The sequence below is a fragment of the Beta vulgaris genome, chromosome 6, assembly GCF_026745355.1.
Source record: "Beta vulgaris subsp. vulgaris cultivar EL10 chromosome 6, EL10.2, whole genome shotgun sequence".
NCBI classification, from domain to species: Eukaryota; Viridiplantae; Streptophyta; class Magnoliopsida; order Caryophyllales; family Amaranthaceae; genus Beta; species Beta vulgaris.
The window spans coordinates 355,445-367,527 of NC_079207.1; the positions used below are offsets into that span (position 1 = coordinate 355,445).

Below are 12,083 nucleotides of genomic sequence, written 5' to 3' on the forward strand. Positions count from 1 at the left end.
TAGAATTATCGAGGATGATTGGGTTATACAACTCATGATTAATGCAATAGACCTTTCCCCCAAGTTACACCCTTGAAGACAATCTCTAACAAAACTCCATTCTACCCTATCATAAGCTTTCTCTAGGTCAATTTTTAATGCAAACCACCCCAGTTTTCCCTTCTTTTTGTGCATAGAATGCAAAATTTCTGAAGCAACTACAAGGTTTATTTCCGTACCCTCCCTTTTATAAAACTATTTTGGTTTGGTGATATCCAGAGGGGGATGAGAGGTTTCAGTCTATTCACCACAATTTTCGTGAGAAGTTTATACAAAGTGTTACACAAACTTATAGGCCTTAAATGTTTAACCGTTTCCGGATGGTTTTGTTTGGGAATTAGACACATCATAGCTTGGCAAAGATCCTCAGGGACTTTAACAATTTCGAACCATTCACGAATGTTATCACATACATCCTCACCAACGATATTCCACATCCTTTGGAAGAAAACTGCATGAAAACCATTCGGCCCCGGCGCCTTTAAGGGTTTCATTGATTTTAGTGCTTCATGAACTTCCTGATTTGAGGGAGGGTATGCTATATCTATGTCCTGATCATTCACATTAATCCTCCTACAACTATAAGGATGGTCAGAGGTGTACAATTTCTCAAAAAATTTAGTGATATGGTCTTGGATACCTTCAGGGTCTTGAATGTCATTTCCAACCTCATCCCTGATAGACATGATACGCGTTGCATTCCTCTTAATCACCACACTCCTATGGAAAAATCTCGTGTTCCTCTCCCCGTCCTTAATTCTATCCATACGGCTCTTTATGATCCAAAGGGTTTCTTCTTGCAAAAGAATATCAATTAGTTCCTTCTGAAGGTCTCTCTCTAGGTCTTGATGAAAGGATGATGTTGGGTGGTCTTGCAGGTATTTCTGTGTCCCGCTTAATCTAGCTAATACACGCTTTTTCCTCTGATAAACATTTCCAAAGACATTGAGATTCCAAACCTTTAGAGTTTCTTGCAGAACCCCTAACTTTTCCCCTATACTTTCCCCATTTCCCGGCCAATTACTATCAACATGGGTCTGTAACGTGTCGTGTTGCAACCACATAGGTTCAAAGCGGAACGGTTTGGTACCTACCTTAGAGGGCGGGTTATCAAGACGCAATAATATAGGGTTATGATCCGAGGTTATCCTCGTTAAGTGCCATAGGTTAGAGTTAGGAAATTTTAGAAGCCATTCAGGATTAACCCAAGCCCTATCAAGTCTCTCAAAAATTGGATTTTTCTTTCTCATATTAGTCCACGTGTACCTCGGTCCATTGTAGCCCAGATCAACCAAATTACAATCATTCATCATTGCAGCATATAACTCAGCACGTTTTCTATTTATATTACGCCCTCCCAATTTTTCCCCTTGACTAATTATTTCATTAAAATCCCCTAACACAATCCAAGGGCAGTTAATATTTTCCGCAACATCACACAAATTCTTCCATAACACTTTCCTTAATTCAAAATCAGGGCTAGCATAAACTGTAGATAATACAAAAGGGTGTTTTCGGGAGGTATTATCATCCTCTGGAACTCGGACTCATACGGTTGGTTACCAAGGCTTTATCTTGGGAGCACAATAGAATTTTGGGTCAACTTTTCTCCGCTTGTGGTTTTGACACCTCATTAAACAAACCAAAAAAAAACAAAAAATCTTGGGCGAGAGGGAGAGGGGAAAAAGGGGAAAGAAACGCAAGGCAAGCAGAAAATCGAAAACCACAACATTATTCATCGTCGTTTTATTATAATGAGTAGACGATTCTAGTTCTAGGGTTAGGGTTTTGATTTTCCCCCAAATTTGATCGAAGTTGCTAAGTGAGAGAAAAAGAGTGAGATCAAAGATGTGGCACGAAGCGCGGAGGTCGGAGAAGAAGGTGCACGACATGATGGATGCGGCAAGGAAGAGAGCGCAGAGAAGAGCTCTGTTTCTTGCCAAAAGACGCGGTGACCCTCAGCAGTCTATTCAAGTTATCGGCACTCGTTGCCGCACTTATCGCGATGATGGCCTTTACCAAGCCGCACAAGATCAACAGGGCTTGTAAGTTTCTTTCGCTTCGGTTGTTGTTGTATCGCTGTATATCATTTTCCTTGTTTTATTATGGGTTGTGTCACTGTTATTGGATAATTTGGAAGATAATATGATTGGAATTTGGAATTGAACGAATTCCAAAGAAAAATTCGTAGCTTGACTGGAGTATGAGGGAGGAAAAATTTATCTAATAAATGAGCTGGATTTGATAATTTGGTGTACAAATTAGAATGATGATCGAGCTTAGGTTATGATATTTGGAGGATAAGCTTCGATTTTGGAGGTTGATAGGAGGTGCTTTGGAGAGTGAGAGTGTTTCTACTTTTGATATAGCTAAAGCAGTTTCTGATGAGTAGAATGTAGCGAGTTATGGACTGCTTCGATGTTTGTCGGATATGCTCTCTTGTTTTAAAGGTTAAGGGTTTAGGGTTGGGAATAAGCCTACCCTTCTAGGATTTTCTTTTCATTTTAAGGAACTTGTAATAAGGTAGTGCGGGATGTTTATGCTTCAAGAGGATATTGACGAGTATTCGTTTTATTTTATGATGGTATTGAGTGATCTATGTCAGGCTACCTTAAAGTCAGTTAGAACTTTCTTATGTGTGTTAAACATGGTTATTTTTGAAAGTAGCATATAGAATTATGCTGGTTATCGCTTTAGAATAATGTATTGGTGGATCGGTGATTGCAAAGTTTGAGGATGTTCTGTTGTTAATGCTTGTTTACTCCCATGTAGATTTATTCGAGGTTTGAGGACATATATCTTATACTTTTGTGGTTAATAGAGCAAGAATCATGGATGTTTGAATGAATTAAAAGACTGCTCATTCGACCCTTTTACTAGATAAGTGATCCCGTCTTCCTTTCTTCCAAGCAGTCGTCTGGCCAAATGTTCTGGATCGTTTTAGCTAATCGAGGACTATACCCTAGTTAAAGGGTGCTTTAAAAGAGGTCTATTTTTGTCACGGAAGTTTCAGAGCGAATGCATTTTTTGAAAAAGGCGGGAAGTGCACAAGAGTTGGAAAAACCTTTCATTGATTGAAGGACAAGTTGGGTAGGCTCTGATTCTGTGTGTTGCTGTTTATAATATTATGTCTATAAAATTGTTGAGGATTTATTTTTTTTGTCATATAGTTTAGCCTTGGAAAATTGAGAATTTGAGATATTGAATGGAGTATGTGTTGCAGTGTTGCCATTTTGTAGTTCGAGACTTCGAGTACATGATTGGTCTGATGATCTTTGTCATGGGACTAGCATTTTTGGAAAGCACGCTTGAGACATTGAGGCTTAAGGGTCATGATTTGATTACTTGAGCAATTCTCTTGTAGTCTATGAAGCACATAAGTGAAAACAAGTATGTGGGTAGCAAATAGCAATAGAGCAGGGAAAAGAAAGAAGCTTGGCAACTTTAAGATAAGTTTCGATAAGTAGATAAGTTTAGATAAATGCTAATATGTGTTACCCAAGTTAAACAATATGGGTTACCCAAGTCAAACAATATGGGTTACCCAAGTCAAACACCAAGTACATTAAGTCCACACTAGTCAAATTTAGGTGAAGAGAGCACACACCAAGTAACCTATATTATATGTGTATCTAAGAATGCAGAAAAAAAATCATGTATTTGACGAGCAAGCCCAGCTCAAACCTCCATCAGAACTGCCAGCCTAATTTTGGTCTCTGTTGCTTGCTTTACTTGCCCCTTTGCCTCACCCTCATCTCTTAATTTGGCTCTCTCCTACTCTACATCTTCTTATACCTTTTCTTCCACTACTTTCCCGTCTATCTTCTTCTTGTTTTCTTCGTCTAACTCTTTTGTTTTCTTAATTTACACTCCTTTTTGTTGCCCGCCTCTTGATTTCCTTGGTTGATGACATCTGACTATGGTAAAGCTCCATGCTTGTTGGTGCTGGGTGCTAGTACTACAAACAGACAACTGTTAAGTGATTACGTGTCCTAGAATGTTAACTTTTTTTTTTTTTTTTTAATAGTTCCTGTTCCTTTTTTGGGCATTTAGCTTGGTTGGAAATGCAGCAGATCTGGTAATATGCCACATGTGCATTTGAAACACTTATTGTGCACAAAGATGTTGGTGTCTCAACAGCCAAAATGTTTTGACTGATGTAGTGATTTCGATCATGCTATGTATATGCTTTCCAGCGTTTTCTGATTTCAACACTTCGAAATGCATCCCAACGTTTCTATCCTTCAGTGTGTAGTAGTTGCTTATGTATTCTTAGGAGTCTTTCTAAAGAGAGTGTGTGTGAAAGGGAAAGGAGGGTAAGTGGTAAAGGAGATACTGGCTCAAAGGGAGATAATGAAGGGTGGTGGACCATTATCGAAGATTGTTTTCTTGTGCTTCGAAGCCGAGGCAAGAAGATAAAGTTTTGCTCTCATAGTCTCATCATGTAATGAGATAGTCGATATGGAGGGACGGAAGCAATGTGAAAGAATTCGCGATTCATTTGCTTATATTGTTGGGTGCATAGCAATTCAGTAGTACTCTTTTGACTCATCGTTTTTTGTGGTGGAGAATGAATGTTTTGAAGATTTTTGTTATGGGACTTCAGTGTATTGAATAGCATGCGTAAGGTATTTAGGCTCGTAGGTCAAGGCTTGATTGCTTGAGAATTTCACTTTTAATGCTTGCTAATTTTTTTTAAGTTGTAGAAATAGAGATAGGGGAAGGAGGAATAGTGGTGGAGGAGATGGAGTGGCAAGCTAGTAGCAAGAGCCAGGAAGGAGATGACTAACATAGGCCGGCCAAATTTTGAATTCGATTGTTATTATTTTTTTGATTCTATGCATTGTTGATGGCTAGACATGATTTTCAATTGTCATTATGGTATAATGGAATGAGACTATACTACCTCCATTTCACAATACATGCACTATTTCTATATGGCACCTTGACACACAAACCAAGGGGTGAGGAGAGAGTGTTGTTATTGAATTTGAAACCCATTTGATTATAATTTAAAGGAGGGGATGTATTGTGAAACATCCAGAAGAGGAAATGATGCATGTATTGTCAAACATCTAAAAGAGGAAAATGGTGCATGTATTGTGAAACGGAGGTAGTATATGTGGAGGGAGTAGATGGAACTTCGAAGCAATGAGGGAGAATGGGTGTAATATGTTTTTCCCCTTAGGGTACAGCAATTTATATTACTTCTGTTACTCTTTGTATTTTTGTTTCCACACTGATATTATATACTAGCAGAAATTCTATTGATATTGATATCATAATAATTTTCTTAGAAAAGAATATTTTTAAATTCCTCTCTTGAAGTGTACGCTTACTGCCTTGCAGACTTTGCAGCTGCTGTCCTTACCCCGTTTGACTTAACTTCTTGGTGCTGGATTTGGTTTTTGTGCTTAAGTAGTTATTATGTTCCTCCCATAATTGGGCCGGTAGTTGATCAAAATTTGTGCTTGCCATTTCGGAGCACATGTATTGTTGTAGTCCAGTTCAATTTGCACAACAGCTGAAATTGTGGTGCGTGTATATATATATACATATACATATATATATGTATACATGTATGTATGTATACATGTATGTATGTATACATGTATGTATGTATACATGTATGTATGTATACATGTATGTATGTATACATGTATGTATGTATCTATATGTATATATATCAATGAATGAGATCTTTGGCTGAATCATCATCATAGAATTAACTTCATACTCGAAATGTTGTTCTTATGCTGATTTTCTGAAATATTTAATACAGGATTCCTTGGAATGGCAAAGAGGATATCATGATTGACAGGTAGGTTGAGTAGTTGAGTTGTGTTTGTCTTGTTTTGGGCCTTATGCTTCCTTATCCACAAGCTATACTAAGACATGGCCATGAATAGCCACTGCTTATTAATTATCATTTATTTTCGTAATATCAGATTTGATGGGCGTGCTCTTCTTGATTTTATCCGGGATCCGGATACTCGTCGACTTCGCCAACAAGAGAAGACTGAAGAAGAAGAAGAACTAGAAGAGTTTGTAAATTTTGAGCGTTATCGGGATTTAATTAAGCATCGACGTAGAGGATGTCGGTACTTTTTAGTATCTTGATGTGTTATATACAGACAATTTTTCACATATATTTCAATTATTAATACCCTATTCGACAATGAAGTAAATGAATCATAATGCATCTTATTTTTGTTGGTTTATTCAGAATGATGTAATTGCTTGTATCTATTCTAATTTTGGTCTTCTCTGTCTGCAGTTACAGATGAAGAGGGTTTGGATCATGTCAATCAAGTAATCGAAGCAAAATTTACCTTGCCATTTGCATTTGACAGGTTTGACATTAAATTGTTCTATATTGCTGTTCCTTTTAGTCATGCTGGCAGGTGTCTTTACATCTGTTTTTTTTTTTTTTTTTTTTTTTTGTATTTAAATATTTTAATGCATGAGTAGTATGTTTTTATTTTTTGTAACAATATTGTATACTCCCTCCGTTTCTTTTTAATTTAGACACTTTCCTTTTTGGTTTGTTTCTTTCTAATCTACACACTGTTGCTTTTTCTTTTTTGTGTAACACGTTATATCTACTTTCTCCTCTTTTTTCCACCCATGTCACCCACTTTTTAATATTTTAACCCACTATTTAGTTTTCTTTCTCACACTTTTCTGTTTATCTCTCCACCTTTTCAGTTTCTTTCTCATATTTTCGTACTTTCTCATTGGTTCTCTCTAAAAGTGAAGTGAGTAAATTAAAAAGAAACGGAGGGAGTAATAATTATTAATAAATGATGAACGACATGAATTTATCAATGTTTGAGAGCATTGAATCGTGTGGCTGGGTTATATAGTTATATTTGTGCGTTGTCCAGATTTCTTTTTGTCCTCTTCTCCTTTTAAAAAAAATATACTCCTCCATTTCTTTTTGTTCTTTGTGTTTGCTTTTTCACGTTTGCACATGTGCATATTATATCATTAATTACATTTTAGTAAAAATTACAAGAGTTTGATAATCTTAATATACTCATTGAGACAAATCAAATAAGACCCCAGATGGCTATGCTTTCTCTTATGTATGGAAAAAATTTGGAAGATTCTCTCAAATTTCTGAATAGTGCCAAGATTCCAAATAGGAAGAACAAAATAAACGAAAAGTATTTGTAACTGTTAATTTTTATTTATCTTATGAGATGGAATGCTTATTTGTTGCTAGGCTTACTCTCTTTGTGATAGGAGGATACCTTTACCCTTATACTTTTTTTCTCTTTGCTGTTACTTTGCAATCAGGGATAAAATAGGGAAAGAAAGGAAAGAAATTGGTTATGTGTGATTGACCAAAAAATTATGTCTAGTAGTTCAGGATGGTTAGGGACGTAGGGTTAAGGTTGCATATAGGACCTCCCTAGGCTTCTCAATAGTGGGATCTGATGTGAATTTTCTTTTGGATGTCATTGCTACTTGTTTGTTTGTTGTTATCCTGTCTATGTATGGAACAGTTTTCCTTCCATAGCGGCAAGGTGTAATGCTATGTGTTTTATTTTAAGATTATCTGATGCCATCATGTATTGTCATTAGTATAGTGTAGGAGACTTGCTTTACAACTGCTCTTCCTATATCTTAGACAATAATTGACTTTGCTGCTTAGCTTGATTGAGAGGAGGGATAGTATAAATTTGAACTTCTGATTGAGTAGAATATAGAGGAGGTGATGCAAGGCTCAAGATGACAGTTTCAAGCATATGTGATGCAATTGCAACCAAAGTCAGAAATATGTATTGAAGCTGTGGTCTATATAGTGGAACTAAGCTGCCGAACAAAATATTGAGCCAGAATCTAAGATTTGGAAACTAATTTTCATCAGGAAGTTTAAATTTCTCTGATGTCGAAATTCGACATATTCGAGATTTTCAGGTTTTGGTTAATTTGCAATTACAATTTACTCTAAGCTGGTTTTAACAGTAGTCTATAGCCATGGCAGATGCTGTATCAGGTTTGTGTTCATATGAGCTAAAGCTGTACAGCTAGCCATTTTTAATACTGTTGATAAATTACCTGCCTCTTTAGCTGGTGCCTAAACAATCCTATTGGGATGAAGGCGCTGATGTTGTTGTTGGTTTTGTTGCTGCTGTTGTTATCTTGTCACTTGTAATGACATAGCTTAAATGGATCATATATGTAGATCAAACCTCTCTCAAACTCCTGCGAGCAAGGGTACTTATTCTCAGGTGGGTTTCTCATACGATGGGGATGGAAAAGAGGAGGCTCATTCTTCAGATGATGATGATGAGGAGGATGAAGATGATGAAGATGACGATGAGGAATTCAACAGTGATGATAGTGATGATGAACGAATGGAAACCATAGCCAAGGATTTTGGGGTGAAAAGATATGGTTGGCTTGTGTACATGGATAAGAAGGCAAAAGAAGAGGCTAAGAGACAAAAAGAAGTGATAAAGGGAGATCCAGCAATTGTAAGTGCTGTAGGTCGGATAAGTGTCCCTGTTAGCCAGGTAATAAATTTGCTTGGATTTTCCCTATATCAAGTCTAATATGTTTGTTCCAGAGGAAATTGAGCCGCAAGGAGAGAAGGAAGGCGTCTCAGATAGAAAGAGAGAAAGAAAGGGAGGCTGCTCGTGTTACAGGAACTCGTGTTCTTTATCACGACCCTTACCGGTACAACCACTGTCTATGCTTTACCCAAGTTTATTCTACAGTGTGACTGGATAAAAATTTATGTGGTTTTTTGATTCTATTTGATATTTATTTGCAGAGAGTCAAGGCGAAGTCCCACATATGATGCTTATCCTCGTTCTAGAAGGTATTTTGGCTATGTGGTGACTGTAAAATGGATGTACCAAGTTGATCTTTTCTAATATGGTGACTATCCCTATGTAGATCAAGATCACGGTCATATTCCCCATCCTATTCTAGGCGGCATGCTCGTGGACATTCAGATGACCATCATCGGAGCAAGTCTAAGGCGCCTAAAATAGAATTCATCACCGAGTTTGGGGGTTCTCCTGACAGAGGGGAGCCAAAGCTAGAAGGAGTCTCTCCACCACCGTCTCCTCGTCAAGCTGATGTGTCAAACCGGTCGGAGCACTGGACCTTTTACTCTTCCAAGATAGATTTGACAGTCTTTCTCTGCTGCAGCTTATCTCCCATTTTGTTATCGGGGGGACACACTTTTGTGGTTTTATGTAAATGATGATTAGGTTACCAGCATAAATGGCAAATGGGATAGGGATGGAAGCTTTCTTTTGAAGCTGATTTTTCCCCTGATTTGGAATTCTAACACTTCAACACCTCTCAAATGTTTGATCTAATGCTTTCAATTTCCTGCAGGACGTCATCAGTTCGTATACTGGAGGCTCTACATATTGATCCTGCTTCTGGTGCATCTCTTGATAAAGAAAAGAACACTAAAGTGGTAAAGCCCCCAGCAAGGTGTGCTCAATGTTTCTGTCATTGGCAACTTGATTTATTTACGCGCAACTGCAATTGTGTGACGGAAATGTTTAGTTCTTGCTTATGCTCAACTCGCCTTGCTAATGGTTTAGCATATTGGATGGACTTTCTTCCTCTCTGATCGGTGGATTCTCTTCCATTGTAGTACATCTTCGGCTTTAGCCAAATTGAAGGGAGCCACACCATCAAAGCAACCACCGAGTGTAAAGAAGGAAACCCCTCAGGAGAGGCTTAAAAGGATCATGAGCAAACAACTGAATAAACAAAGTATAACCTATGTCTGCATCTTTATTATCTCAAGTTTTTCTGTTTTTAAACTAGTCATCGGAACATGCAACGTACTCATTCTGGATTTGTCTTTATAATTTCTTCACTGGGGTGTCTGCAGTAAAAAAGGATGCTGTTGTAGAGATGGCTAAGAAAAAAGAGCAAGAGAAACAGAGGCTGGAAAAGCTGGCAGAGACGAGTCGTTTGAGTCGATATAGACGGAGAAGCCGTAGTAGGAGTTACAGTCGTTCCCCACGGAGGTAGCTCATTATTTTGTTGCTCTTATCATTTCCATCCGATTCTTTCTTTTCTATAATGTTTGGGATGCATCATTTGAGTAAACCTTTTATTTCATATGATGTTTGATTTAGTTAAATTTCTTGTCAAAAAAGCCTTTTTGTTTTTTATACTGAAAGGATAGGTCAAATATTTTATATATACGTATATACTTGGAACTTTATAGTCCTAATCAAGCTAAGAAATCTGTAATCCACTCCACGCCAGAAATAATAGCAACTAAGTCCAAATCCAACCCAATTGAATTTGTTATTTAAAAATCCACTTACATTTTGTCCAGTTAGGCCAAGAGAAAACCACTTTGAGCTGATAGAGATCCATTATAAATGCTAGATTTGGTGATACAGATACACTCATACACCTAGGCTCTTAAAGAACCGAGTTTGCAAACCCCTAATTCCTAATCATCTGACCTGAACCTATCAAAACACAGCAGACTTTAGACTTTATATGAATTTATATGAATTTATAAGATTTTATTAGTTCTGATCTGAACTTCTTTGTATCATCTTATTGCTTATCAGAACATTGATTAACTGATGAGTCATATTAATCTGAAGTTGTCCGAACTTGTAAGACATGGTACTCTAGCAAGGTGAAAAGACCAGAACTTTTATCAACCATTATATTATTTGGTATCCTGTAGCCAGGTACTAGGTAGTGCAGAGATGTGATCATGAACTTTGCAATTGTTAATGAAACATTCTTGGTGCATATTAAGCTGAACTTTTATTAAATTTAACTGGCGGGCTGCATTCGGATGTGGCAAAACGATTCTTGGTTAACTTTCTTTTCTTTTTCTGGTAGAAATTAAATTCCTTTTTTTGTACTTGTCAAACACGATAATCTTTTCTGCAAATTGCAAATAATATATGTTTCACATTGGGAAATAGGTCACTGGTTCATATATGTGAATCAGGGAGTGAAATGCTTTTGGTTTTGCAGACGACACAGGTACAGCAGAAGTCCAAGTAGAGGAAGGAGTTCAAGAAGGTACCATTCACGCTCCCATTCACGTTCTCTCTCGCCCTCCCGATCTCATTCTCGTTCGCAGTCTCCCTCACGCTCACCAAGGTCGATATTTGGTCTTTCCTTTCTTTACTAACTGTTTTGAGGACTTGTTGATTTAATGGAGTGACTAACTCGACAACGTTGACTTGCAGGCGTAGAAGTCGGTCCAGGTACTGATGTAGATGAATCAATCTCAGAGGTCAATTTATGTGATGCATATGAATAATACTTGTATGTTGGTAATATATCTCCTAGACTAGAGTATAGGTTATATTCCTGTTGTTGGTTGTGGCCTGTGGGGGAACCAAAACAGCTTTTTAAGAACATGATATGCAGAGAACACTGAGTTTTTGGTCAAGTAAGTTTCTGAGTATGTACCGGAGAATTGCTAGAAAAGACAGTTGATTCCGAAACACCTGTAAATTGGTGCATGGATTCAGATTTTGCTTCTCCCTTGGTTTTTTGGAATATACTGTACTCTGTTCTTTTATAAGAAAAGAAAAGTAAATTCCAAAGTACTTGTAACTGTTTTTTCTAATTTTTTTTTATAGTACTGGAATTGCCATTGAGTTTAGGACTTTAAATACCTTGATTATTCTTGAATTTGATGAATGGTCGATGTACTTTCAAATATTCTTCCTAGCTATTTCCTCTGTACTTTTGGCAAAGGCGTACAGTAAAAGTGGGTAAAATAGAAAATTACAAAGGGAGTACTATAGAAACAAGTATTTTCAAAATTATCTTCAATGTCCAAGTGCTCGTCTTGAGTTTTGCATGACTTTCTCTGTTTCTTTTTATATTATATATTTACTTTTGCATAATTTTCAATAATGTACATTAATATAATTAACGTGGCATTAATAAAAATTGTGAAAATTTGCTATTCAAAAAGTTTACTTTAAGATTAATACACTTAGGGCTGGCAAAAGTTGATCTAATTCGATAACGACCTGAAAATTTCAAGTTTGGGTTGAGATTTTCAACCT

At 37.0% G+C, this 12,083-nt stretch overlaps 1 protein-coding gene across 2 annotated transcripts; it reads left to right on the forward strand.

Annotated features, from left to right (window-relative positions):
• Positions 1 to 1,713: 1,713 nt before the first annotated feature.
• LOC104883755 (uncharacterized) lies at positions 1,714 to 11,666 on the forward strand. 2 transcript variants are annotated; one of them, XM_010668312.4, is made up of 13 exons: positions 1,720 to 2,084; positions 5,822 to 5,860; positions 5,988 to 6,136; positions 6,317 to 6,392; positions 8,234 to 8,525; positions 8,618 to 8,727; positions 8,825 to 8,872; positions 8,950 to 9,147; positions 9,400 to 9,501; positions 9,668 to 9,789; positions 9,911 to 10,049; positions 11,032 to 11,160; positions 11,250 to 11,666. In XM_010668312.4, exons 1-13 carry the CDS (start codon positions 1,888 to 1,890, stop codon positions 11,272 to 11,274), a joined length of 1,626 nt encoding a protein of 541 aa, XP_010666614.1. In that variant the 5' UTR covers positions 1,720 to 1,887; the 3' UTR covers positions 11,275 to 11,666. The 2 variants fall into 2 exon arrangements, with proteins under 2 accessions (XP_057252033.1, XP_010666614.1); XM_057396050.1 differs by lacking the exons at positions 9,911 to 10,049; positions 11,032 to 11,160; positions 11,250 to 11,666 and having other exon boundaries at positions 1,714 to 2,084; positions 9,400 to 9,484.
• Positions 11,667 to 12,083: the final 417 nt, after the last annotated feature.

Excerpts from the sequence above, each read along its gene's own strand:
- LOC104883755 (XM_010668312.4), top strand. The coding sequence starts at position 1,888 with ATGTGGCACGAAGCGCGGAGGTCGGAGAAGAAGGTGCACGACATGATG. Across the intron at positions 8,728-8,824 it reads CTTTATCACGACCCTTACCG|AGAGTCAAGGCGAAGTCCCA; the intron begins GTACAACCACTG and ends ATTTATTTGCAG. Across the intron at positions 9,502-9,667 it reads GTGGTAAAGCCCCCAGCAAG|TACATCTTCGGCTTTAGCCA; the intron begins GTGTGCTCAATG and ends CTTCCATTGTAG.